The following is a 26,610-nucleotide window of genomic DNA, read 5'->3' on the forward strand; positions in this document are numbered from 1 at the left end:
AGCTTCGTAATTCATCCTTCACCACTGGATCATCAGCTCGTGGTTGCCAATATGATGGCTATTACATTGGCCAATTTGTTCTTTTTTCTTAAGATTGTAATAAAACCGCTATCGGAAAAAAAATAATAGAAAACTTCATTTGAATCCCTAAATAAGATTGCTTTTTCAATAATACCGTATGTAAGATTAAAAACTAAAAATAGTCCTCCATGTCAGATTATAGTACTCCATGTCACATTTAATCATTTTTTAATAAATTTATTGCATTTTTAGTTTCCCTATTTACCCTTATTACTCTCTTAAAACCAATTAGAGAAACAAATATATAATTAATTTTTCAAGAATGCTTAATTAACTAGATCCATAATTAACATGTTTGTTATAACATAAATCTCCATGTGTTATTGTGAACACGGAAAATTCCCGAAACGAAAGAGACAAGAACGACGTGCACAAACAAATATTTGTATTTTGATGGTTTTAGGTTACAATCTCTCTCAAATTTGATCCTCTGATTCGATCTCCGTAAAGTGTGTATTTGTGGATGTGTGATTGATCCAAGGGCCGTCGATGCTTGATCTTGGATGAACGTTCTTTAAGGGCCGTGGGCTTGATCTTTGAAAGTGGATTTGAGCGGATCTTCAAGGAACCCAGAAATTTATTTACCGAAATTTCGATGTTTACAATTATTCCAATCAAAGAACCCAGAAAACTCAAAAACCATGATCAAACAAAAAAAGCCATAAAACTTACAAACCAAAAATCTCGTTGTATTCGGAAGAAAGAAGAAAAAGGGGGCTTTTAGATGCCAAATTGACGGTGAATCTAAAAATAAATGAAAGAAAAATTCAAATTGAGAAAATAGAATGTGAAATCATAACTTAATTGACCGTACCAAATTAATTGGACATACACTATATAGTACCTAACTGACCATACCGAATGGATAAGACCTAATTGATAGTACCGAAATGATTAAGGTGCATTCATATAGGTACTATGATTTAGGTGCATTCATATAGGTATCATGATTTAGGTGCATTCATATAGGTACCGTGGTTTAGGTGCATTCATATAAGTACCATGGTTTAGGTGCATTTGACTTGGTACTATGATTTATGTGCATTCGACTAGGTTATATGATTTAAGCACATTAGGGCATGGTTTAAGTGCATTCGATTATGTAAAATATATGATTTGGTTATTTATATTTCCTCTATGCTTTGAATGGTGATAATGAATAATTTGAATTAGGTATTTGTTAATACTTGTAATGTATCACTAATATTTTTTTGAATTATGTTTATCATTTTAGAAAGTTAGACAATAATCAATGCCAAAAAATATGGAGCAAATTAAAATCAAATATTTAATAGGGGCATTATAGGAACCAAAAAAACGCATTAAATATTTAAAAACAAGAAAATATAAATTTTAATATTTATGCTGACATGGAAATTTAGTCAAAGGACTATAATGAATATATAATCTAACATAAGCTTTTAATTGAATTTCAATCTTTATCAAGGATTAAAATGGAGAAACCCCAAAAAATAAATCACAAAAGCAAACATATATATATTTAACAAAACGTAAAATTGGCAAGAAATCTGCACTTTCTCCTTCCTTAAATTCCACCATGCAAATCATACACTCGTCTATGCAAATTCCTATTTCTTTCTCCACTCGATGCATGTACATTCCACCATAAGACAATCGTCGTGATGGTCTTCTTGTTCGACGTTAACTTTTCGTTGTTGGTTCACGGAATTCGATGTCAGGGAAGATTTGTCAGACGTTCATTAGAATTAAACACATTCATGCTGATGACTAGACTGACTAATAGAATCACATGCAACGATGGATTCTACAAAACCTTGCCCCAATGAATAGTATGTATCATGGTGCCGTTGATAATGAAGGACTATGTCGTGATGGTAAACATGTCGCCGTTGGTGGTGGTGAAAGTGGTGGCAAAAGACAGAGAAGCCGCCCATACCACGGGGAGAGAGAGAGAGAGAGAGAGAGAGAGAGAGAAAGAGAGAGAGATGGTTTTATATCTTTCAACAATAACACAACTGTAATTTGACTTATCAAAACAAAAATGTAATATTAATGTAATTAACAAAATTTAGAAAATCAATTAAGATAATTAACATTGCACAAAACCCTTTAAGAAACTACGAAACTAATACCATACTTTGTTGTGTGTCTCTTTGATTCTTTGGATATGACTAGCCACAATTCCGCGTACGCACACCACGAACAGAAGCACGACAAAGGGGACAGTGCCTATCGGGGCCGGTCCTGAGTTTTTGGGTGCCCAAGTCAAAAGCTCAAAATGTGCCTTTTTTTAATACGGAAACATATGTTAAAAAAAATATTAACGAGGGCTGGAACCCAGTCGAAGCTGGAGGGGGGGCTAGGCCCTCACGTCCATTTTCATGATCATGAGACTCTCCAACAACATTTTGTGACTTTTCACCAACATCATTTTCTCTCAAATTTTCAACTGACTCATTCTTTGTAGAGAAAAATTTATTAAGAGATCCTCTTAAACTTTCGGCAATTTCGTTATCCTTTTCATATTACCAGAGAGTTGTTTCCTAAAAGACATGGCTTCAATAATTTGTTTGCAAAAATTACCTACACATGATATAACAAAAATATACTATCAAAATTATCATTCCAACACATATTATATATTATAAAAACACTAACACAAAGTCTAACATATTATAAAAATTGAACCTAAAAATTGGGTTTGAAATGAAATCAAATAATTAAATTAGTCAAGAATTCAATTCATCAACAACAATTCTATACATCAATTATCATATAATTCTATATCACTTGCAAAATTTTATATTAAATTATGAATTGATAATTCAAATTTAAAAAATTAATTTACCTCAAAATTCAAAAGGGTTGGTGGTGAGTGAATGATCTTGCTGTTGAACTTTTGAAAAGGGAATCAGGAACTGAGGAACGGCAGGGAGGAAGTGGGGAACAAAGAGGGGTGGTCCGGGTGGGAATTAGGGTTGTAAGGTTATGGGAAATCGGGAAAGGGCTGTAAAATGGGGACCGAGTGGTCCCTGACTCCCTCTAATAGTCTAATGTTTGTTTTTTTATTTTTTAGCTGTAATTCCCAAAACTTGGAGGCTGGACCGAGTGGTCCCAAATCCCAAAACTTGGACCGAATGGTCCCAAAACATGGGCCCTTTTTAAAACTTTCTTGGGCAATGGGCTCTTGCCCTCCAGCCCTTATTTGGGCTTTGGACGTTTTTTTTATTTTTTATTATATATATATATATATATGCATAGTTATTTGGGTTTTTGGTTCCCCTTCAATTTGGGACCCTAGACAGCTGCCCCTGTGGCGCTGGGCCTGGGCCGGTCCTTGTGCCTATTCTTTGGCAACCATTTCTCGATGCATTTCTGGTGATACATGTGATTACACGTTGTCAGCCGGCATACGTCCCCATCCTTAAACTCGTCGAAGCAAATTGACTACAGGTACAACTTTCACTTCTTCGGCAACTCTTTCTTGTGTATGTGAAAACCGTCGAGGTTTGTTCCGGTGTTTGTGCTTCAAGATCTTGGGTTTGTTCATCAGTTGGGTTATTTTGCCTTTTGCAGCAGTACAGTAGAAATATATAGATGATGGTTAAGGGCAAGATTACTCGCAAAATTATTTGTACTGATCCTGATGCTATTGGTGATGGCGGAGGAGGAGGAGGAGGAAGAGAAGGAGGAGGAGGAGGAAGAGGAGGAAGAAGAGGAGGAGGAGGAAGCGGAGGAGGAGCCACGGCTAACATGGGTAGCTAGTAGCTACTCATCTGCAAGAGGATTTCAAGTTATGAGGCTTTCAAATGGGAGGCTAAAGTAAGAGGCAAGAAAATGATAAAAAGGGTAAAGCTTTAAAGTTGGGGGTTTCATTGTACATTGTGTGGACGTTTGACAAACTAAGGTAGCAAGAATGTATCACTATGTCGATTATTTGGTTCACCCTTACAAAAATGCAATGAACAAACGTTCATAAGCCAGGACGTTAGTTCAGAGTTTGCTAGATATGTTGACGATTAAGTTAGTGGCTTAAATTCAGATATTACACTTGTTGCAAGAGATGATTTATATAGTAAAATGAAAAGCATACGTTTGGAAGGTTTGTAAAAAAGTGCTAATGTGCATTTTTTAGTACGATTGAAATTGAAAGAAAATGTTTTAGCATAAGGTAATGAGAAATTGACAGTTTCAAGAACAAATGTGTAAATTAAAAGAGTTTTTTTTAGAACAAAAATAAAGAAAACGTTATCTTTTGGTAACTATTGTGCAACATGTCAACAAAACATTAGATATTCTAAAGGGCGAATAAGTGAATTAAGTTTCACAATGTATTAGTTGGAAACAGCTATTTGATTGAATCTAAAATTTCTCACTTACAAGTAAAAAAGAATATCAGTTAACCGTAACAGGTAATATTTACTATAATTCTATGGACGGATCCCTTTCCACCTAATCTACCAAGTCCGTGATCCAGACCGTTGAAATTTGATCCAACGGCTACAAACAGGGTCCCTTTAAAAGTTATAATAACTGTAACCGTTGAATCAAATTTTAACCGTCTGTATCTCAAACTTGATGAATTAGGTTGAAAGGAATCCGAAAAAGATTCCGGATTCCTTTCCTAATTTTGTACATGTGAGATTAAGAATATGAATCAAACGCGGAACCTCGAGTTCTAAATTTAATTCTCTGCCCTGAGTTACAAAAACGAACCAGGATCCTCTCCTGAGCAGTTCCCTAGGGATCGTAGGGATCTCGTAATCTTGTCCGTTCATTTTATATCGTGAGGTCAGTTTTTGTTAGGTACTATTCATATTTGAATTTTAAAATTTAAATTTTAAACAATTTCTGATCGCACGATATACGATGAACGGACATGATTGCGAGATCCTTAGGATCCCTAAAGAACTGCTCAGGAGAGGATCCTGGTTCTGCAAAAACCTTGTGACAGCACTGCTAGAAAATCGAGCTCTAAATCCAATCAAAACAACAGGCCCAATTCTGCATCATACTATGCCTTGCCACAAAACGCAACGTTTCATAGCATACAAACAAAAGACGACTGGCAAATTGATGTCGGCCAATAAAATGGAAATAAAAAAGATATATATTTGATATACTCAGTCGGGTTCAACCGTCCCCGATCACGATATCCTTTTGCTTTTCGACAAGTTTCGTTTCGTTTCGCCTCTCCTGTCCGATTCAAAGGTAAAGATTCAATCTTTCCGTCTCAACTTTCGCTCTCCTTTGATTTCTGTCAATTGCAACGTAGAACAAACCCTAGAATTTAAATCCCATCGCACGGACAATTTTCGATTCTCTGTTTCGAAAAAGCTCGAAATTGTTGTCGTTTTTTGTAATCGCAGGTCGACTTTATTGCATTAATTTCTGCTCGCTGATTGTAATTAGACATTTTATTAGGAGTTGTAAAAACCCTAGAATTTGAATTTCAAATTGTAGAGTTATCGAACCCCTTTTGGGTTTACTAGCACTTAGGGTTTCGTATTGATCGCAAATTAGATTAGATTCAAGTAATTTTTGTTTTTTTTTTCCTTTTGTGGGTGTTGTAGTTTTTGAGAATTCTGATTTAGTTTGTGTCTTTAGGGTTTGATCTTCGAATTTCAAGATGCCTGCCACAGCGGGAAGGGTTCGCATGCCCGCGAACAAGCGGGTACATAGTAGTGCCGCCCTTCAAACCCACGGTATATGGCAGACTGCAATTGGGTATGACCCCTATGCACCCAACAAAGATGATACCAAGAGCTCTGCGCAGCCCAATGTGCCGAATGCTGAACCGGATGGTGAGAATGTATATGTGAGCTTCCGGGCCTCCTTGCTCTTGCCCGTATAACTGGGTCCAGCGCTGGTGAGACTCGTGGGTCGTGCAGCAGGTGCAGCCATGTTGGGAACCTCAAGTTTCAGTGCAGGAACTTTCTGAGTGTTAAGGAAGATAAAGAGAGAGAGAGCCGGAAGGGATTCTGGGTGATGTTGCATCAGAGTTGGCTAGGTTGAAGAGGAAAATCGGTAGGACGAGTGGGAAAAATGCGGATGAGAGTGAGGAGAGTGTGGATGAGGATGAAGACAGTGAGAGTGAGGATTTGGATTATGATTCAGAGATTGAGAGGATCATTGCTCAAAAAAATGGGATAAAGGTTAGTAAAAAGAAGTCGAAAAAGAAGAATGATGACACAGACGATGATGAGTCAGATTCAGATTCTGGGAAGAGGAAGAATAGAGGAAGGTCGAAGAAGAGGAGGAGCAGCAAGAGGAAATATGATGATGATTCAGATGAGTCAGATGAAGGTAGGAAGAGAAAAGGAAGGAGAAGCGGAGGAAGAGGGATGAGTCCTCAGATGAGGATGGTGAGCGTCGGCGGCGGCATAGGAATAGTAGGAAGGAGAAGAGGAGGAGAAGTCATTGGCATTCAGATGATTCTGAATCTGATTCGTCTGATGATTCTCGTAAACACCGTCGGAGGAGCAGGAAGGCAGCAACACCATCTGATTCTGATGATGATTCACGGGTAGGTAGGGGCAGGAAGCGATCTGAGAAGAAGAGCTGGAAACGCCATCACAAGGATGATGAGTAAATCTTTTGAGGAATGGATTCGAACTGTGTACACCAGCAAGTCACTGAATATCGTATGTAGTTTGCAATGATATGCTTTTGCAACCTTTGTATTGCTTCTGTTAATTTGCTTGGGCAAGCTTCTGTTGCGTTTGGATCTTCTGCTTTGTGAGATGAAAGTATCATTCTGCTGATTCAGAAGTTTGAATTTCTCTGGTAATGTGTATTTATTTAATCTTGTGCCTCTTCTGTTAAGAATTTACATTGCATACCGTCAACGTGTATTGCTTATCATTTGTGATGGTTTGGATGTGTTTATTCTATGATTGTGTATTTAGTTTGGAAGGTTCTCTATTTTATTTCTTGTCAAATTGTTTCCGACAATCTTGTGGTTTGTACAGCGTTGGGAGTTGTTTTTGGCACTTCAAAATTGTCGTCTCAAACTCTTATAGCAGCTCTCGAAAAATTAGTTTCGTAACGTCGCTTTGGAATTTAATGAAGATATTTTGTATCGTTACATGTAGAGCTGTAAAATCCAAGCACGCAACGCTCGTCTGGCATTCATCACCTTATGCGTGTGTTAGTTCATACTTCATATGACCTGAGCAGATCGCTTTAATTGAAGAGCGTCGAGATTAACATATCTCCGGGAATTTCCGCTCCGAATCATACATTTTTCTTTGAATTGGAAGGCACAAAATTAAGTAAAGCTATGCCCCATTCATCAGAACAAAGCAATTTATTGATCACATTGAGGAATTCAAGGATTGCTATGCTGCTTGGATTAGTAAGAAAAGTGAAATCATGAAAAATGGGTACAACTACCATTTGTCCTTTTTATGCAAGAAAGTGGGGGAGATTCTCTAAGAAAGCAAGGAAACAACAGGGTAAGACGGGCATGACCGGGCGTAATCTTGCTGATTTGATGACTAATCTTGTGTTGCAGCTCCCTGGTTGTGCTCTGCAAGCCTAATGCCAACACGCATGGAATGCTTTAGGAACTTCTCAGCACATCGCCTGACACAGGTTTCCTCTTGCTTCTGCAGCGATTTGTGCTTAAAGGTGTCGAGAGAGACTGAGAGAGACTGAGAGAGAGTAATTGAGTCTTTGAATCTGAGTTAGGGTTTATTTGGATTCAACGGTTGAGATTAAATCCCAACCAAATAGGACGGCCATTACAATTCCAAATATATATTTACAATTTAATAATATATATATATATTTTTTATTTCGGTTCGGTTTGGGATTATGTAAATCTGAGACCGATTCCCATACCGAATTTTCTCAAAGCCTCATATTCGGCTATGAAACTCTTTGATGCTCCGTAACTTAAACATTTTAAACACCTTCATCTCTACAAGTACAAACCAAGCTCTATTGTCAGTATAAATTATAAAGAACCCTTTTGTATACAAACTCAAAATTGCCAACACCAATCAAATTAGCTGAAGAAAACCGATCAGTGGCTTTTGAGAAGGTAGCACATGACACTTGCAAGTAGAGCAAGTCCGATTACTAAAGGGATTATTAATTTCAAGCTATAAGCTAATCTTCTTTTCTTGGAGCTCTTTAGACTTGCGATTGGGCAGCTTGAGATTAGGAATTCCCTTGCAGAATCTAGTGTTGTCAACAATTGAAATAGCACTTTAGTTTTCGACAACACCTTACACTGATGGTGGTCAAGTTTGATAGGAAACTCAACTCACCATCTTTACAGCTTCCAAGATGATTTTATTGAATGTTGAGGGTCTTGAGGTTACGAATCTTTAAAAAATTTGGAATCTGTCAATGTGAATATTCAACAATTTCATGGCTTGAACTAGACTTTAATCAATGTGAATATTACACAAAAATACCAAGTACAAGAAGTAGTCGTACACTCTTCACACAATGAACCTCATTGGTGATTATTTACATTGCAAACTTCCACATCTACAGTGGTAACATAAAAGCTAGACTTCACAGGCAGTACATGTAATTTTTCTATCACAAAAGCACATAAAAAAGAGTTTCTATCCAAGAAAAGTATTCCTAATGGAATGAAGTTCAGATGCAGCATCATTGATATTATTTAGTCGATCTGTTGCGGATTCAGCAGAACAAGCAATTCCAATTCTAAATATTGAACTTAAGCACACCTCAACTTTATGAATTCTCGCACTGCATTGATTGGGATTCTTGTTCGTGCCTCCTTGAAGAAGTGGTGCGTCTGCAATCTTAGTAACTCACCCGGGGAGAGCCATCTTGACAAAATTATGAAGGTTCAAGCTATCACCAAACATGTTGTCTGTGGGTCCCTTCCCTGTAAACATCTCCAACAAGAGAATGCCAAAGCTGTAGACATCACCATTCGTTGACACCTCACTCCCCATGCCATACTCTACAATTCAAACATCACATTTGTGTATAAATAGTTCAGTTTGAATTTTGTAAATTAAATATCCAAAAAAAAAGGAAATATAATGAAGTATATATCGAACATAAATACTTGGAGCTGCATAACCAACGGTTCCTCTTATTCCAACGGAACTTGTCTGACTCTGAATTGCTGAAACATTACTCGTTACTTGTGAGAGAAACCTTGCTAATCCAAAGTCAGAAACATGGCCAGTCAATTCCTTGTCCAAGAGAACGTTGCTTGGCTTGAGATCACAATGAACTATTGGCATTTCACAATGATTATGAAGATAATCCAGTGCACAAGCAACACCAATGGCAATTTCTAGCCTTTGAAGAAGACTTAACTTCTTGGGTACATGATCTCTTAACTTTTCAGTTCCAGTAGGTGGATGCAGCCACTCCTCTAAGCTCCCGTTGTCCATGAACTCATAAACTAGAGCCTTGAAATCATTACCATAAAAATCAACACTTGAACACACGGTTATAATCTTGACGAGATTTCGGTGCCTAATATTTCTCAAAGCTTCACATTCGGCTATGAAACTCCTCGAAGCTCCATGGCGAACAAGTTAAACACTTTCACGGCAACAAGTTGAGCTTTATCATCCTCATCAAGAACTCCTTTGTACACAGACCCAAAACTACCAGCACCAATTAAATTAGCCTTTGAGAACCCGTCAGTAGCTTTGAGTAGAGTAGAATATGACACTTGCAAAATAATGTTCCCCAAAGTGCTCAATGGAATATCTTTCCTTTTCTTCCTTGACGAACAAAGAAAGAAATAGGAGAACACCATGGCTATTCCTAGAAGAGCAAGTCCAAATACTAAAGGGAGTATTAGTTTCAAGCTACGAGACAATCTTCGTTTCTTGGTCTCTTTAGACTTGCACTTGGGAAGCTTTAAATTAGCAACATGGCTGCACAGATTAGTGTTGCCAACAACTGAAATAGCACTCGCATTTTTGAAAACACCTCCAGTTGGTACCACACCCCAAAATTGATTGAATGATAAGTTCAGATTATTCAGGATTCTAAAGTCTTCTAAAAATTTTGGAATTTGGCCCGAAAAATTATTGCGAGAAAGGTCTAGATCTCGAATCCCTCTCACTGAACTCATAGACAAAGGAATGGACCCGTTGAAGAAGTTTCCTTGCAAATGCAGGACTTCTAAACTCTCACAGCCACCAAGGCTACTGGGGAGTTCTCCAGATAACATGTTATCAGAAACGTCCAGTTCACTTAGACTATGGAAATTCCCAACCTCCGGGGAAAGGGAACCTGTGAAGAGGTTATTAGACAAGCCCAAAGAAATCGATAAGGAGGGGAGTCTAAAAACTTGTTTGGGTATTGTGCCATTAAGAAGGTTATAAGAAAGATTCAACGATTGCAGCCCATGGCATTCCCCAAGACCTGAAGGAATGCTACCCTCAAGATAATTTCCATCCAACGCAAGATGAAATAACATGGTCATATTTCTTAAGGAAAACGGGATATTTCCTGATAATGTGGTATTGGAAATATCTAATATTCCAATGTTTGACAGCTTACCCATGTCAGAGGGGAAGTTACCTGTGAAGCTATTATTCCCCAAATACAATGATTCCATGCTCACCAGATTCCCTATCCCAGATGGGATGCTTCCATATATTTGGTTGCCGTCAACCCAAAACATTTCAAGTTTGGTTGAGAGATTGGATATTGACATGGGCAATGTCCCTCCAAAATTGTTGGTGTTAATAATCAACCTTAGTAACTGGGTGGCATTGGTTAAGTCCGAGAGAAAACGTAAGTCACCATCTTTACCGCTTCCAATGTTATTAAGTTGAATGCTGAAATGCACGAGGTTGTGAAGCTTTTGGAGATTCGGTACCCGTCCGATTAGGTTGTTACTCCCAACATCAAAGAACCAAACACCTGTGACATTGGATATTGAGGGAGGTATGGACCCAGTGAGTTGGTTTGAGTTGACGCTGAAGTATTCGAGATTAGGAAGACTTTTGCCAATATCTGATGGAATACTCCCTTGAATTTGGTTTAATGCAATGGAAAATGCAACAAGAGAAGAGAGGTTATAAATGGAGGAAGGGATGCTACCAGACAACTGATTTTCGCCCAATCCCAAGAAGGTTAATTTTTTCAATTGGCCAAGAGAACTGGGGATGTTTCCCATCAAGTTATTACTAGCAATATCTAGTCCCCATAGAGACGAAAGGTTCCCTAAAGAAGGAGGGACCTGTCCCGTTATATTATTAACGCTTAATGAAAAATTTTGCAGCTTCGACAACAATCCAATTTTTGAAGGAATTTTACCCACCAACTTGTTGCGAGAGAAATTCACATGGATAAGGTTGAAGCAATATGATATATTGTGAGGAATACTGCCACTAAACGAGTTAACGTCTAATCGCAATACATGCAATCTACGCAAATTCCCAATTTGTGGAGGAATTTCATGACTGAAGCTGTTGTTTTGGAGCCACAGCTCCCTTAGAAAACTTAGATTTCCTATGTTTGGGGATAGTTTTCCTACCAGATTTTGAGATTGCAGGTCCAGGTTAGTGACCCTTTGGCGATGTCGACCGTACGTCACACCATGCCACATGCAAAAGTGCGTGGATTCGTTCCAGGAGCTCATCACGTTGTAATTATGGAGATCTTGCTTTATTTGAGCTTTGATGGCAAACAACGCCAGCTTATCCGTCGCATTCCCTCCGAGTCCCGATTGTAGGGAGCTCCAACAGCAAACGAACACTGCATTGCAAAGCAAGTATATGAAGATCAATTTCACAACCAAAACCCCCATTTCTGATCTGGTTAACTATATAAGTAGAGAGAGAAGCAGAAAGAAATAGAGAGATGGCTGTTGAGTTGTGAAAGTGGTGAGTTCCATTTGTTGCATGAGAAGACAATTATAGAAGGATAGGATCATAGGAGGAACTTACACCACAGTTTCTGGTTCTTGAAAATTCAAACGGGAGAAGGAAAAAGTCCAAGTAAATGATAACCACCTTGACTTCTTTTTTAGAAGACTTCACTAGCTTACTTCCACTACTGGGAACTGTTGTTAATGCACCTTATTCTTGAAGCTGAGTGGAAACAATTTGGCAACCATCCATAATATCCTTATCATGCGCTGTGATTCGGATTAAAATTTCATCGAGAAAACATGCATATATGACCTTGACGAGATTTTGATGCTTGATATTTCTCAAAGCCTCATATTCGGCTATGAACCTCTTTGTTAAACACCTTCATATCTACAAGTACAAGCCGAGCTCTATTGTCAGTATAAACAACCCCATTGTATACAAACTTGAAATTGCCAACACCAGTCAAATTAGCTGAAAAAAAACCGATTAGTGGCTTTTGATAAAGTAGCATATGACACTTACACTGATGGTGGTCACGTCTGATAGGAACTAGATTTTAATTGATGTGAATATTCCACAAAAATACCAAGTACAAGAAGTAGTAATACACTCTTCACACAATGAACCTCATTCGTGATTATTTACATTGCAAACTTCCACATCTACTGTGGTAACATAAAAACTAGACTTCACAGGCAGTACACGAAATTTCTCTATCACAAAAGCACATAAAAAGGAGTTTCTATCCAAGAAAAGTGTTCCTAATGGAATGAAGTTCAGATGCAGCATCATTGATATTCTTTAGTCGATCTGTTGCGGATTCAGCAGAACAAGCAATTCCAATTCTAAATATTGAACTCAAGCACACCTCAACTTTATGAGTTCTCCCACTGCATTGATTGGGATTCTTGTTCGTGCCTCCTTCAAGAAGTGGTGCGTCTGCAATCTCAGTAATTCGCACGGGGAGAGCCATCTTGACAAAATTATGAAGGTTCAAGTTATCACCAAACATGTTGTCAGTTGGTCTCTTCCCTGTAAACATCTCCAACAAAAGAATGCCAAAGCTGTAGACATCACCATTCGTTGACACCTCACTCCCCATGCCATACTCTACAATTCAAACATCACATTTGTGTATAAATAGTTCAGTTTGTATTTTGTAAATTAAATACTCCAAAATAAAAGAGGAAATATAATGAAGTATATATCGAACATGTATATACCTGGAGCTGCATAACCAACCGTTCCTCTTATTCCAACGGAACTTGTCTGACTCTGAATTGTTGAAACATTACTCGTTAATTGTGAGAGAAACCTTACTAATCCAAAGTCAGAAACATGGCCAGTCAATTCCTTGTCCAAGAGAACGTTGCTTGGCTTGAGATCACAATGAACTATTGGCATTTCACAATGATTATGAAGATAATCCAGTGCACAAGCAACACCAATGGCAATTTCTAGCCTCTGAAGAAGACTTAAATTCTTGGGTACATGATCTCTTAACTCTTCAGTTCCAGTAGGTGGATGCAGCCACTCCTCTAAGCTCCCGTTGTCCATGAACTCATAAACTAGAGCTTTGAAATCATTACCATGAAAATCAACACTTGAACACACGGTTATAATCTTGACGAGATTTCGGTGCCTAATATTTCTCAAAGCTTCACATTCGGCTATGAAACTCCTTGAAGCTCCATGGCGTAACAAGTTAAACACCTTCACGGCAACAAGTTGAGCTTTATCATCCTCATCAAGAACTCCTTTGTACACAGACCCAAAACTACCAGCACCAATTAAATTAGCCTCTGAGAACCCATCAGTAACTTTGAGTAGAGTAGCATATGACACTTGCAAAATAGTGTTCCCCAAAGTGCTCAATGAAATTTCTTTCCTTTTCTTCCTTGACGAACAAAGAAAGAAATAGGAGAACACCATGGCTATTCCTAGAAGAGCAAGTCCAAATACTAAAGGGAGTATTAGCTTCAAGCTACGAGACAATCTTCGTTTCTTGGTCTCTTTAGACTTGCACTTGGGAAGCTTTAAATTAGCAACAAGGCTGCACAGATTAGTGTTGCCAACAATTGAAATAGCACTCACATTTTTGAAAACACCTCCAGTTGGTACCACTCCCCAAAATTGATTGAATGATAAGTTCAGATTACTCAGGATTTTAAAGTCTTCTAAAAAATTTGGAATTTCACCTGAAAAATTATTGCGAGAAAGGTCTAGATCTCGAATCCCTCTCACTGAACTCATAGACAAAGGAATAGACCCGTTGAAGAAGTTTCCTTGCAAATGCAGGACTTCTAAGCTCTCACAACCACTAAGGCTACTGGGGAGTTCTCCAGATAACATGTTATCAGAAAGATAAAGTTCACTTAGACTTTGTAAATTCCCAACCTCCGGGGGAAGGGAACCTGTGAAGAGGTTATTCGACAAGTCCAAAGAAATCGACAAGGAGGAGAGTCTAAAAACTTGTTTGGGTATTGTGCCGTTAAGAAGGTTATAAGAAAGATTCAACGCTTGCAACCCATGGCATTCACCCAGACCTGAAGGAATGCTGCCCTCAAGATAATTTCCATCCAACCCAAGATAGTATAACCTGGTTAAATTTCCTAAGGAAGACGGAATATTTCCAGATAATTTGTTATTGGAAATTTCTAATATTCCAAGGTTTGAAAGCTTAGCCATGTCAGAGGGGATGTTACCTGTGAAGCTATTATTCCCCAAATACAACGATTGCAAGCTCACCAGATCCCCTATCCCAGATGGGATGCTTCCATATATTTGGTTACCGCCAACCCAAAACGTTTCAAGTTTGGTTGAGAGATTGCATACTGACATGGGCAATGTCCCTCCAAAATTGTTGTCGTTAATAATCAACCACTGTAACTGGGTGGCATTGGTCAAGTCCGAGAGAAAACTGAAGTCACCATCTTTACCGCTTCCAATATTATTATATTGAATGTTGAACTTCAGGAGGTTGTGAAGCTTTTGGAGATTCGGTACCTGTCCGATTAGGTTGTTATCCCCAACTTCAAATAACCGAACACTAGTGACGTTGAATATTGAGGGAGGTATGGACCCAGTGAGTTGGTTGCGGCCGAAGTTGAAGAATTCGAGATCAGGAAAACTTTTGCCAATATCTGATGGAATACTCCCTTGAATTTGGTTTAATGGCATGGAAAATGTAACAAGAGAAGAGAGGTTATAAATGGAGGAAGGGATGCTACCAGACAACTGATTTAACCCCAATCCCAAGAAGGTTAATTTTTTCAATTGGCCAAGAGAACTGGGGATGTTACCCATCAAGTTATTACTAACAATATCTAGTTCCCATAGAGACGAAAGGTTCCCTAAAGAAGGAGGGACCTGTCCCGTTATATTATTAAAGCTTAGTGAAAAATTTTGCAGCTTCGACAACAATCCAATTTTTGAAGGAATTTTACCCACCAACTTGTTGCGAGAGAAATTCACATGGATAAGGTTGAAGCAATATGATATATTGTGAGGAATACTGCCACTAAACGAGTTAACGTCTAATCGCAATACATGCAATCTACGCAAATTCCCAATTTGTGGAGGAATTTCATGACTGAAGCTGTTGTTTTGGAGCCACAGCTCCCTTAGAAAACTTAGATTTCCTATGTTTGGGGATAGTTTTCCTACCAGATTTTGAGATTGCAGGTCCAGGTTAGTGACCCTTTGGCGATGTCGACCGCACGTCACACCATGCCACATGCAAAAGTGTGTGGATTCGTTCCAGGAGCTCATCACGTTGTAATTATGGAGATCTTGCTTTATTTGAGCTTTGATGGCAAACAACGCCAGCTTATCCGTCGCATTCCCTCCGAGTCCCGATTGTAGGGAGCTCCAACAGCAAACGAACACTGCATTGCAAAGCAAGTATATGAAGATCAATTTCACAACCAAAACCCCCATTTCTGATCTGGTTAACTATATAAGTAGAGAGAGAAGCAGAAAGAAATAGAGAGATGGCTGTTGAGTTGTGAAAGTGGTGAGTTCCATTTGTTGCATGAGAAGACAATTATAGAAGGATAGGATCATAGGAGGAACTTACACCACAGTTTCTGGTTCTTGAAAATTCAAATATGAGAAGGAACAAGTCCCAGTAAATGATAACAAGTAACAACTTTGAACTTTGGCTTTTTTCTTTGGACGACATCATTACCTTACTTCCGCTACTGGGACTTATTGTTTGGCACTTTCGGTTCGCCAAGGACCAAGACCATTAAAGCACCTTGACTTCAGAAGCTGACTGGAAACATTTGGCAACCATACATAATAGCATTATCATCCATAATTCATTTTGGCAATCATCCAAAATGGGAAAAACAAATACATGGAACCCAATATTTTCTCACATCAAACGTCACGGTGGTGTCACCTAATATGAAAGTTACCCTAGCAGGGCGACCCTAGCTATGAATGGAAATTTTGAAGTATGTACGTTTTCTGAGGGGCCCGACTGTGAGATTGCTGATTTTCTCATAGTTCCCCTAAAGTATCATTGCAAGAAAGCTTGTTGTGGATGCAACCTTTTTAAAAATGGTAACAATTACTAGTGCGATCAAGTTTTCTTAATTTTTAAACTTCATGGGGGCTTAAGTCTCTAGCAAGAGAATTCCAAAACTGTAGATTTATCCAGTTATTAACGCCTCACTTCCCAAATATTGTTAGCAAATTGAGAACAAAATAGTTTGAATTATGCAAAAGTTTAAAAGAAAAAAAAAAGATATTGTGGAGAGGACGTGAATATTTACCTCAAACCACATAACCAATCGTTCCTGTTATTCCGGCGGAACTTGTCTGTTTTGTTGAAGCTTTTATACTATTCAGTTGTGTGAGAAACCTTGCTAGTCAAAGTTAGAAACATGTCCAGTACTCGACTTGTTGTACAAAAGAACAGTACTTGGCTTCAGATTGCAATAAACTATTGGTGTTTCACAGTGATTATGAAGATAATCGACTAATCAAGAGCACAAGCAACATCAATGGCAATGCTGAGCCCTTGCAAAAGATTTAAACTCTTGGGTGCCTCTCTTGCTTCTTCAATATCAGTCGGTGGATGCAGTCACTTCTCTAAGGTTGCTTTTTCCATGTACTCATAAACCAAAGCCTTGAAATCATTACCAAGAGAATCAACACTTGAACATGCAGTTATAATCTTGACGAGATTTCGATGCTTGATATTTCTCAAAGCCTCACATCCAGATATAAAACACTTTGCTGCTCCAAGTTAAACACCTTTACGGCGGCAACCAATTGAGCTCTATCATCAACATCGAGAACTCCCTTGTACACAATCCCAAAACTTCCAGCACCAATCAAATTAGCTTCAGATAACACATCAGTAGCTCTTAGCAGAGTAGCATATGAAACTTGCAAATAAGAGTTTGTTATTGTACTTGACGAAATTTCTTTCCTTTCCTTTCTTGACGAACAATGAAAGAAATATGACAAAACACTAAAGGGGATTATTTAATGTCAAGTTTCAAAATGATCCTCCCCTATTGGACTTGCACTTGCATTTGGAGATTGGCACTAACTCCGTAAAATTGTCTATTTCTGTGTCACCCTTTAAAGTCCAACTTCGTCAAAAACCAAAGTAATTCATACTTGTTTTTTCATCTAATTGTTATCCAATAAATAAATGAACTATGTTTTTCAATTAAATACTGAAATTTTGACAATGTTAATTAAATGGTTAAACGATTTTTATTTAGTTGATTTTTTTTTTCAAAGTTGGTCTCTAGAGGATGAACTAGAAAGTATACATGTGTCTGATCATCTTGCAACATTGCAGAATGAGAGAGAGAGCCGAAAAGGTAGAGCGCAAAGGTCTGATTGAGAGGATCCGTAACATCCCACATTCAACAAACTTAGGTATGGGGAGTAAATTGCATGTTTGAGTAGTTCTATATGGCGAGTAAATTTCATAGTTTTCGGTATGGGTTTCAACTGTTATGAATGGTAAAAAAGAGGTACAAAGGCAGTAAAAGAATGAAAAGATAATGACAATGAGAACCATTGCTTGGTGAATACACAAGACTATTCTACCCAACAAAAAACAAAAGAAAGAGAAAGCATACTTACTACAAGAATGAAGCATATCAATCAACATTCTATCAACTCTGAAATCTGTACATGTATGGTCAACTGCAAAGATCAGCACATAGCTGCTGAGTCCGGGAGGGGCTGGGATCCGACAATGAATATGTTCCATTTCTACCATTGCTTACGCACGTTAAGTTCAGCTGATTCCCTATCTGGCTTGACTGCAAGATTGGTGCATATATGCATATAAAGAACAATATGTCAGTACAAAACCAATTTATAGTACCAACAAAGTACGTTGCAGAAGCAATTTCCTAACACAGAATTTCGCGAGTCATTTCTTAAACTACGTTTCTTTAAGGCATTAGACTAAACAGCATGCCAAACTAGAATAACTGAATGCAACCATGATCATATTAATAAGCAAGCACTTCTATCTATCAAATATTAAGGCAGAAGTTAATATGCGCAGAAAAGTACATCATATTATCAGACAATAAATATTTTGCGACTTGCAATTCCATTTTGATGTAGGGACACAGCTCAAATAATGACACCAGGAACAATGGTTGTTTAGATTGACCTCGAAAAAGAGTAACCAAGCCAAGAGTATACTTGTCAAAAACATGACTTCTATCAGAAAATGCCTGCATATACTGATACTACGCAAATACGAGGAAAATGAACCTTAATTTCCAATAACAAAACAACAAAGTACTGCCAACACAAGCAATCCAAAACAGCAAAGTAGAAGTCGCTATCAACAAAGTGATCAATTAGTATTACACAGAGAATAGCGATAACACAATGCCTTCTCCAAACCATTCTGATGAGAAACAAGCAGATACAGAGCCTATTCGCAATGAAATATTACAGGACACAAGATATCTATATATCTACACAAAATCCAGTTCTCTGATTTGATAAAAAAAAAATGTGCACGCGTCAACTATGGCTACCAGATTCTCATGCAGGGAGTCGATTAGGTTCATGAAGTCAAACAGTTAAATCAGAGATTGAGGAGGAGCTTACCCAACAATCATAGTATCAAAGAGAGGACCCACAATACATATTGATACGTCTTTTGTTTAGACTGAACTGGAGTAGTAACACGTCCAGGGGAAGCATTCTGTTGGGTAAGCCATTTAAACTGGGGGCGGATCAAAAAAAAAAAATCCAAGAGGAAATCCGGAGACAAATCCTCCAACATGAGCAAAGTTGTCCACGTGTGGTAGAATTCCCGCTGCTAAGTTTATTATGATGATGAAAAGGAGAGTAAGCAATGCTGCTAACTGCAGATCGAAATCTGAAACTGTAAGATCAAAGGGTTGTGCACATACTATAAAGAGGTGCATCATTGAGTATACAGAATTTTATTTACCTTATTTACATACATTGTCCAATTTGATGTGAGCTCTGAAAGCATGCTTCCTAGTAAACCAAAAGTGCACCAGAAGCACCAACAGAAATACCATATTGAATAAAAAGAGCTGAAAGCAAACTCCCACCATAACCAGACATGAGATATAGGAAACCAATTCGAACTGCCAAAGAACAAATAAAAAAAACATTAGAATTTCAAACCAATTAGTTAAAATAGTTCATCAAAACAACTGTACGTGATGTAGATCAGCATCAAACTATTATTTTTTCAATCTTTTCAAATAGACGGCATCTTGAAACATTTCAAAATGAGGCGCCATGTCTACATGTACAGGATATCCAAAACAATCTTTGTTCCAACAGATGTGATGGAAAACTGAAATAATCTCTCAGCTTCTGTTTCAAGCAATTTTATTCTGTAAAATGGAATACTATGTCTAAAACTAAAGTTTGAACCCCATCTTCGGTGTATAAACTCTTTTCTTTGCTCAACGCTGAATAAAATGTCCTCTTGTTTCCATCAAACCAAACAACATACCAGTGTAAGTTATAATGCAACCAGCACTACATGACCACTACTCTAGGATTACAATTCAATAAACAAATGCATAGAAATCCTCTGTAGATTAATCGCAAGGTAGCTAAAGCCATCCGGAAAGTGTTTCTCTTCTAGATTTATGAAAGAAGTTTTGCACTTGGTAACTAATTTATTATTCTACAACTTATGTCGTGTGCTTTATCTTTTACTACAAACACTTATGGATGTGGCCATACATGCACGATAACTTACATGAAGCTAAAAATCCAGATGCATACCAAATCCAAATTCTTGCCCAAGCCGAATTCCAATGAATACAAGACTCAGCACATTGGCAAGCACATGGAAAACTTCAGCATGTAACCACATACATGAGATCAGCCGCCATCCCTAGTGTTGATGAACCACTCTCTGCGTGTCTAGAGCACCCATCTTTTCTAACCTTCAGGATGAAAACACATGAGAAACAAGTTAGATATGCAACTGAGACCTATTGACCCTTATGGGGCATGTCTATAGCTCTTATTTCCAAACAGATGATAGCTCCCTCACCCTTGTAGTGCTACTTTTAGCAGTTGTAGATTTTGGATGATGCATACTGAAATCATTTCAGTGAAATGAGCACATTAAACAGCTTAAAAGAATGACAAACAAGTCCTTTAAGAATGCACACCCGCTCTTACCAGAGATATTAAGACAAAACAATTTCCATGATCATTCTACCATTGGCCTCACAGACCAAGGAAAGTTGAACGAAAACGAAAATTTTGAAACCAAGTCGCTAAAGAACACTAATGTAAAACTTTAACCTATAACATACTTCAGGGGACATTTTGATTAACATAGGAATCTTATCAAACCAAGTAGTTAACTACTGCAGCTCTTCGAGCACCTTTTTTCTTTGTTCAAGCATTTCCGATACGCCGGCGTCAAATAGACATCAAGCATGGCCTAAATGTCACTAAATACCTAAAACCCTCAATGCCCCTCAAGCTCCTTTAAGTTTCTCAACTAATCGTAGATTCGCTTGTATATTCACTAGGTTTCCCAAGTCCAACATTGATTAAAAGCAGAATTACATCAAGCTTCATGCAGTTCAACTATTTTCTTTACACATATATCTAATATAACCAAAATTCCAAATTCACCAAGTCATAAAATTTGCCAAAAAATTTGTACAAACATAACTTTCACAATTACTCTTACCTAAAAAAGTCTCAACCTTGATTGATCCCACTCTAATTTCACAAAAAAAAAAAATAATAATAATAAAACTAGTCCAACTATCCAACCCTCCTCATCATTATTTCACCAAAAACACACAAACAAAAGCAACTTACATGAAATGGGACCGCCACTGCGTCAGTCCCCCACAATCCACAACTAAAATTTTCCAAATTTCCACATGCGAGCACCCAACAAATCCCATAACACAAATTTCAATCCAAAACTGCAAACCCCAACAAATTTAAACACAGAAACTAATAAAAGAGTGAAGCATTACGTGGTTGAAGACAGCCCAAGAAGAAGCCCAAAATAATTTTGGGCTTTTGAGCTTTTGGGCTATAATAAGTTGTCTGTGCAGTGTGCAGAATAGCCAATCTGCATATCTATAGTTCCCAAGCATGAATCAAGTGATCAAGTCATTCTGTGTAGAAATAAAATCAAACCAAAATCCTTGCATATATTCCCTACTCACAAAATCCTGGAACTTAAAGACCTGCTCTAGAATTTGAACAAAATCCTAGACTATACGAGTCTGCTTGAGGAATATAATATTGACATTGAAATTAACTTGTTTCATGCCGATTTAAGACTCGCATTCAAAATTGAACACCACCCTAATCTCTTCAGTCAATAAAACAACCTATATACATGATAGAGACTCGAGACTTACATTGAATTTCGGCAAAACCCCGAATTGGAACATAATGAAGAATTGAAATTAATGGTTTTTATACTATTTTCAATTTTCTAAAATGTAGATAGAATGCATGCAGAGTTTCAAAGCTTGAATTATTCTGCAATTCATCTTGGTTCCTATTTAATCTGCATCCCACCTAAACCATTCTCGACCGCAAATTCCCTAGGTTCTTGTCTAGACACTGACGAACGAGAATCCAAAATTTCCAATAATACTCAAATAATCAATTAGAAAATTACATACTTTGAATTCCTTAGCGGCGAATTTCAGCACGGCAGCGATAGGGGCAGTTCCAAAACAAGTTATTCTCCAGCGAGATGAGGTGAGGTCGACAGAGTGACTGAGTGAGGTCGAGGACGACGAGGAGGGTGAGCCGGTGAGGTCACTGAGGTGAGGTGTGAGGTCGAGAGAGACCAAGCATGATTGAGTCTCTGAGTCTGAGTTACGGTTTATTTGGATTCAACGGTTGAGATTAAATCTCAACCAAATCGGACGGCTATTACAATTTCAAATATATTTTTAAAATTAAATAATATATAGTTTTTATTTCGGTTCGATTTGGAATTACCGAACAAATACAAATCTCAGACCGATTCCCATCTCGAATTTTCTCAAAGCCTCATGTTCGGCTATGAAACTCTTTGATGCTCTGTAACTTAACATGTTAAACACCTTCATATCTACAAGTACAAGCCATTACAATTCCAAATATATATTTAAAATTAAATCTCAATCAAATGAGACGGTTATTACAATTCTAAATATATATTTAAAATTAAATAATATATATATATATTTTTTTTTTATTTTGATTCGATTTGGGATTACCGAATAAATACAAATGTAATACCGATTCTCATACCAAAATTTCGAAATTAAAATTTTTTCTGTTCGAATTGGAATTTTCGGTTTTTTTTTTTCCACCCTATTAAAGCAATTCCACCCCTAAGGACTTTGCGCTAGCACCCAGCGCATTTATCCACTCAAATGAACAGTAACAGACTCCAATGAACAGTAATAGGCCAAGGCATCTCCACCCCTAAAAAAATGCGCTGGCACCTAGTGAAAAAATGCGCTGGCACAAACGATCTCCATCCCTACAAAATGCGCTGGCACCCAGCCCATTTAAAATATTTTTAAATTTTGTCTAAAAGAATAAAAAAATAAAATAGTTTTAATTTCGGATAGGATTTTTAACCAATCTCGTCACGTCACATGTCATTATCTGAACGTACTATTTTGTGAATAGATTTCCGCTAAGATTTTCAACCAATCTCGACATGCCACGTGTCACTTCCGTTTTACAATAATTTAGCCAAGATTTCGATAAGATTTTCAACCAATCACGTCATGCCACGTGTCATTATCTGAACGTACTATTTTGTGGATAGATTTCCGATAATATTTTTTACTAATCCCGACACGCCACGTGACACTTCCGGTTTACAATAATTTAGCCAAGATTTCGATAAGATTTTCAACCAATCACGTAGTGCCACGTGGCATTGTCCAGAACCTCATCCTTTCTTTTTTTGTCCATATAAACCCTACATCCCTACATCCATCCTCACACCAAGCTCAATCCTTCTTTTTAGCTCAAAATCCTTGTTCATCGTTTTCAAATCTTGAGTTCTTATTACAATGTCTTCTTCAAGAAGGGTGTATAAACAGTTGCAGGAGCAACAACAAAGGTTGTTGGCACAACAGGCAGAATTGGCCAATCTCGAGGAAGGTGGAAGTGGAGGTGGAGATGAGGCTTTCTTCATGGAGGAGGATGAAGATGATCACCATAGAAGGCAGAAGGCCTCACATTCCCGCCGTGTCATGGAAGCCGTGGGTCAGATAGCCAAACCAAGACGTGTTGCAAACCTCGATAGAAAAAGGGAAAAACGAGGTAAAAATCTATTGGAAGATTATTTTATTCCCAATAGCATATTCCCTGAACATATTTTTACACGGCGTTTTAGAATGCAACAAAATTTGTTCAACAAAATCATGAGTGATATTTGCAACCATGATTCATACTTTGTGCAAAAAGAGGATGCTTTTCATGTTCTAGGTCTTATTCCCGAGCAAAAAATTACGGCATCCTTGCGAATGCTTGCATATGGAGCATCTGCAGATCAAGTGGATGAGATCGCGAGGATGGGAAAAACAACTGTTTTGGAGTCCCTGATGCGGTTTTGCTTTGCAATTGAAGCCCTCTACACCAATGAGTACCTCCGGACACCCACGCCAAGGGACATGCGAAGGCTTCTGAGGAAGGGTGAGATGCGAGGCTTCCCTGGCATGATTGGAAGCATGGACTGCATGCACTGGACTTGGAAAAACTGTCCAAGTGCGTGGCAATGAGCATATGGCAACAGAAAATGAGCCTAAAGCATCATTTTGGAAGCGGTGGCTTCATTTGATACATGGATTTGGATGCTTTTTTTGGTATTCCAAGAGCTCAGAATGACTTAAATGTCCTTGCCCAATCCCCAGTGTTCGACTAACTGCTGCAAGGAAACTCGCCGAGATGCACATATACCATTAATGGTACCCAATACGAGGGATCATACTACCTTGCAGATGACATTTACCCAAGGTGGTCAACATTTGTCAAAACAGTGCCACATCCACAGAATGAAAAGGAAAAACACTTTGCAAAATGTCAAGAAGGGTGTAGGAAGGATGTCGAGCGTTGTTTTGGTATCCTGCAAGCTCGTTGGGCGATTATCAGGGCTGCAGCTAGAATGTTTGATGTCGAGGCTCTTCGATCCATCATGATGAAGTGTATTATTCTCCACAACATGATTGTTGAAGATGAGTATGATTATGATGGCGTCGATGAATATGAGCCGGATCCGATGAACAACTCAAGAACACGTATCTATTGTGCTCATAATGGGACCAAAGATCCAGTGCAACACGAGCCGTTGGAACGCGATGGACGTTACAATGAATTGATCGTTCAGCGGTACATTAATGTGCAAGAGCCATACTGGCACGTAACCCGCCAGAATGACTTGATTGAGCACCAGTGGGGATTGCATGAAGGCAAAGATAATTAGAATGAGGCTTGTGGTTGAAGAATAAATTGTATTTTTTTTTAGTTTACGTAATTCTGTGTAGTGTGTTTTGTTTTTAAGTTTATTTAGTGAGTTTATGTAATTCTATGTATTTGGTGAGTTTATGTAATTCTATGTAGTGTGTTTTGTTTTTAAGTTTATTTGGTGAGTTTATGTAATTCTATGTAGTGTGTCTTTTTTTAAAATTTATTTGGTGAGTTTATGTAATCTTATTTCATGTGTTTAAATAAAGTACAAAAGAAATAAAGTTTTAAAAATAAATAAAGAATTACATTAAAATTGCATAATAAATTAAATAAAAATAAATAAAGTTTTAAAAATAAATAAGAAATAACATAAAAATTACATAAGAAATTAAATAAAGTTCAAACCTAAAGAAAGAAAAAAACATAAGAAATTAAATAAAGTTCAAAAGAAAAAAGAAAGAAAAAACATAAAAAATACATAAAAATTATACAAAGTCTCTCGAGTTAGGATATGTGGTGCGAGGATCTTGGTTGTCACAAAAGTTGCTAGAACCCCCTTGACTTGTTTCCGCATCTCTTGCACGCCTCCTTCGCATGACATCTCTTTTTTCCAATGTCCAAAAATATTTAGAATTCGGAGACAGTCATACTAGAGACTTGCTCATAGTGTCACGATCTGCTTGAGCCATCCTTTCTTCTCGAAGCAATTCATTTTCTCGATGAAGTGCTTCTCTAACCAGCTCGTTCTCTCGATTAACTACTTATCTTTATCTCTCAGCCGCCGCATCACGGGCCTCAGTAGCTGCTAATATTGCTACCATAGCAGCAACTTTTTCCTCATCTCTAACCTTTTCTCGTGCCATATTCAGTTCACCTTGGCGAGCAAGTTCCTCCATATATTTAGTGTAGTCATTCTTGGAAGAACTACCTTTTTTCTTTGACGCCTTTTTACCTACGGGCCTGAGGGACTGACGAGTCGGTTGGGTCTCGGGCACTTGTTCAAGCATCCCTTCCGTGTCTTGAAATGTGTCGGCTTCTTGTTCGGCCATGTCTGGTTTTGGAGAACTATGTAGACCTATATCGTGCATGACAACTTCTGGACCAGTTGTCACAATTTTGTATTTAGGGCAATCTTTGACAATTTGCCAACATTCCCATCTAGTGAATGATTTGTTCCCGTTCCTTGAATTGTAGAATGCTTGAGCTTGTAGTGTCTATAAAAATGTGGGATAACATAGTGTTAAAAAATGCGGGTGTAACACAAATAAATAAATTCAAAATATTGATACGGGTGGAATGCATATAAATTACATAAAAATGACATAATAAATTAAATAAAAATGACATAAGAAATTAAATAAAAATTACATAAAAATTACATAAGAAATAACATAAAAATTACATACGAAATTAAATAAATCAAAATATTAATGTGAGTGGAATGCATATAAATAAATAAAAATATTGTCACCTGATCCGCTAAACTTGTCCCACTACGGAGGTTACCGGAAGCATGAGAGATGGCGTTTTTCCAACAAGTAAAGGATGCGTTGAGTTTTTTCCAACGACCTTGAAGACCTTGACTAGTTCTGGCGTTTTCTCCATCTACATCGCAAAACGCTTTCGTAATTTTACTCCACATTTCTCGCTTATCCATCTCATTACCCGTAATCGGATCATGAGTAGTGTGAACCCAACATTCACACAACGTAACATCTTCAATGAGCTTCCACGAAGACATTTTTTTCTC

At 37.8% G+C, this 26,610-nt stretch overlaps 2 protein-coding genes and 3 pseudogenes across 2 annotated transcripts in view; 2 read left to right on the plus strand and 3 right to left on the minus strand.

Moving 5' to 3' along the window:
* The window catches only part of LOC126590191 (probable LRR receptor-like serine/threonine-protein kinase At3g47570), a 51,613-nt gene extending 35,670 nt beyond the window's left edge, over positions 1 to 15,943 (minus strand). The window contains exons 1-2 of the mRNA XM_050255717.1: positions 14,012 to 15,943; positions 9,611 to 10,005 (exon numbers count right to left, since the gene is read on the minus strand). Of these exons, the coding sequence (XP_050111674.1) occupies positions 9,611 to 10,005; positions 14,012 to 15,842 (2,226 nt within the window). The 5' untranslated portion in view covers positions 15,843 to 15,943. The remainder of the gene's footprint in view (positions 1 to 9,610; positions 10,006 to 14,011) is intronic.
* Positions 1 to 17,399, minus strand: part of LOC126590192 (probable LRR receptor-like serine/threonine-protein kinase At3g47570) — a 49,831-nt pseudogene extending 32,432 nt beyond the window's left edge.
* On the plus strand, positions 5,130 to 6,863 carry LOC126591220 (CAX-interacting protein 4-like; annotated as a pseudogene).
* On the minus strand, positions 8,064 to 20,423 carry LOC126591226 (RHOMBOID-like protein 1; annotated as a pseudogene).
* Positions 20,424 to 23,413: 2,990 nt separating this feature from the next.
* On the plus strand, positions 23,414 to 24,175 carry LOC126590194 (uncharacterized). The gene is made up of 2 exons (XM_050255718.1): positions 23,414 to 23,717; positions 23,862 to 24,175. Exons 1-2 carry the CDS (start codon positions 23,465 to 23,467, stop codon positions 24,173 to 24,175), a joined length of 567 nt encoding a protein of 188 aa, XP_050111675.1. The 5' UTR covers positions 23,414 to 23,464.
* The last annotated feature ends 2,435 nt before the right edge of the window (positions 24,176 to 26,610 follow it).

This window comes from Malus sylvestris, chromosome 11, assembly GCF_916048215.2.
Source record: "Malus sylvestris chromosome 11, drMalSylv7.2, whole genome shotgun sequence".
NCBI lineage: Eukaryota > Viridiplantae > Streptophyta > Magnoliopsida > Rosales > Rosaceae > Malus > Malus sylvestris.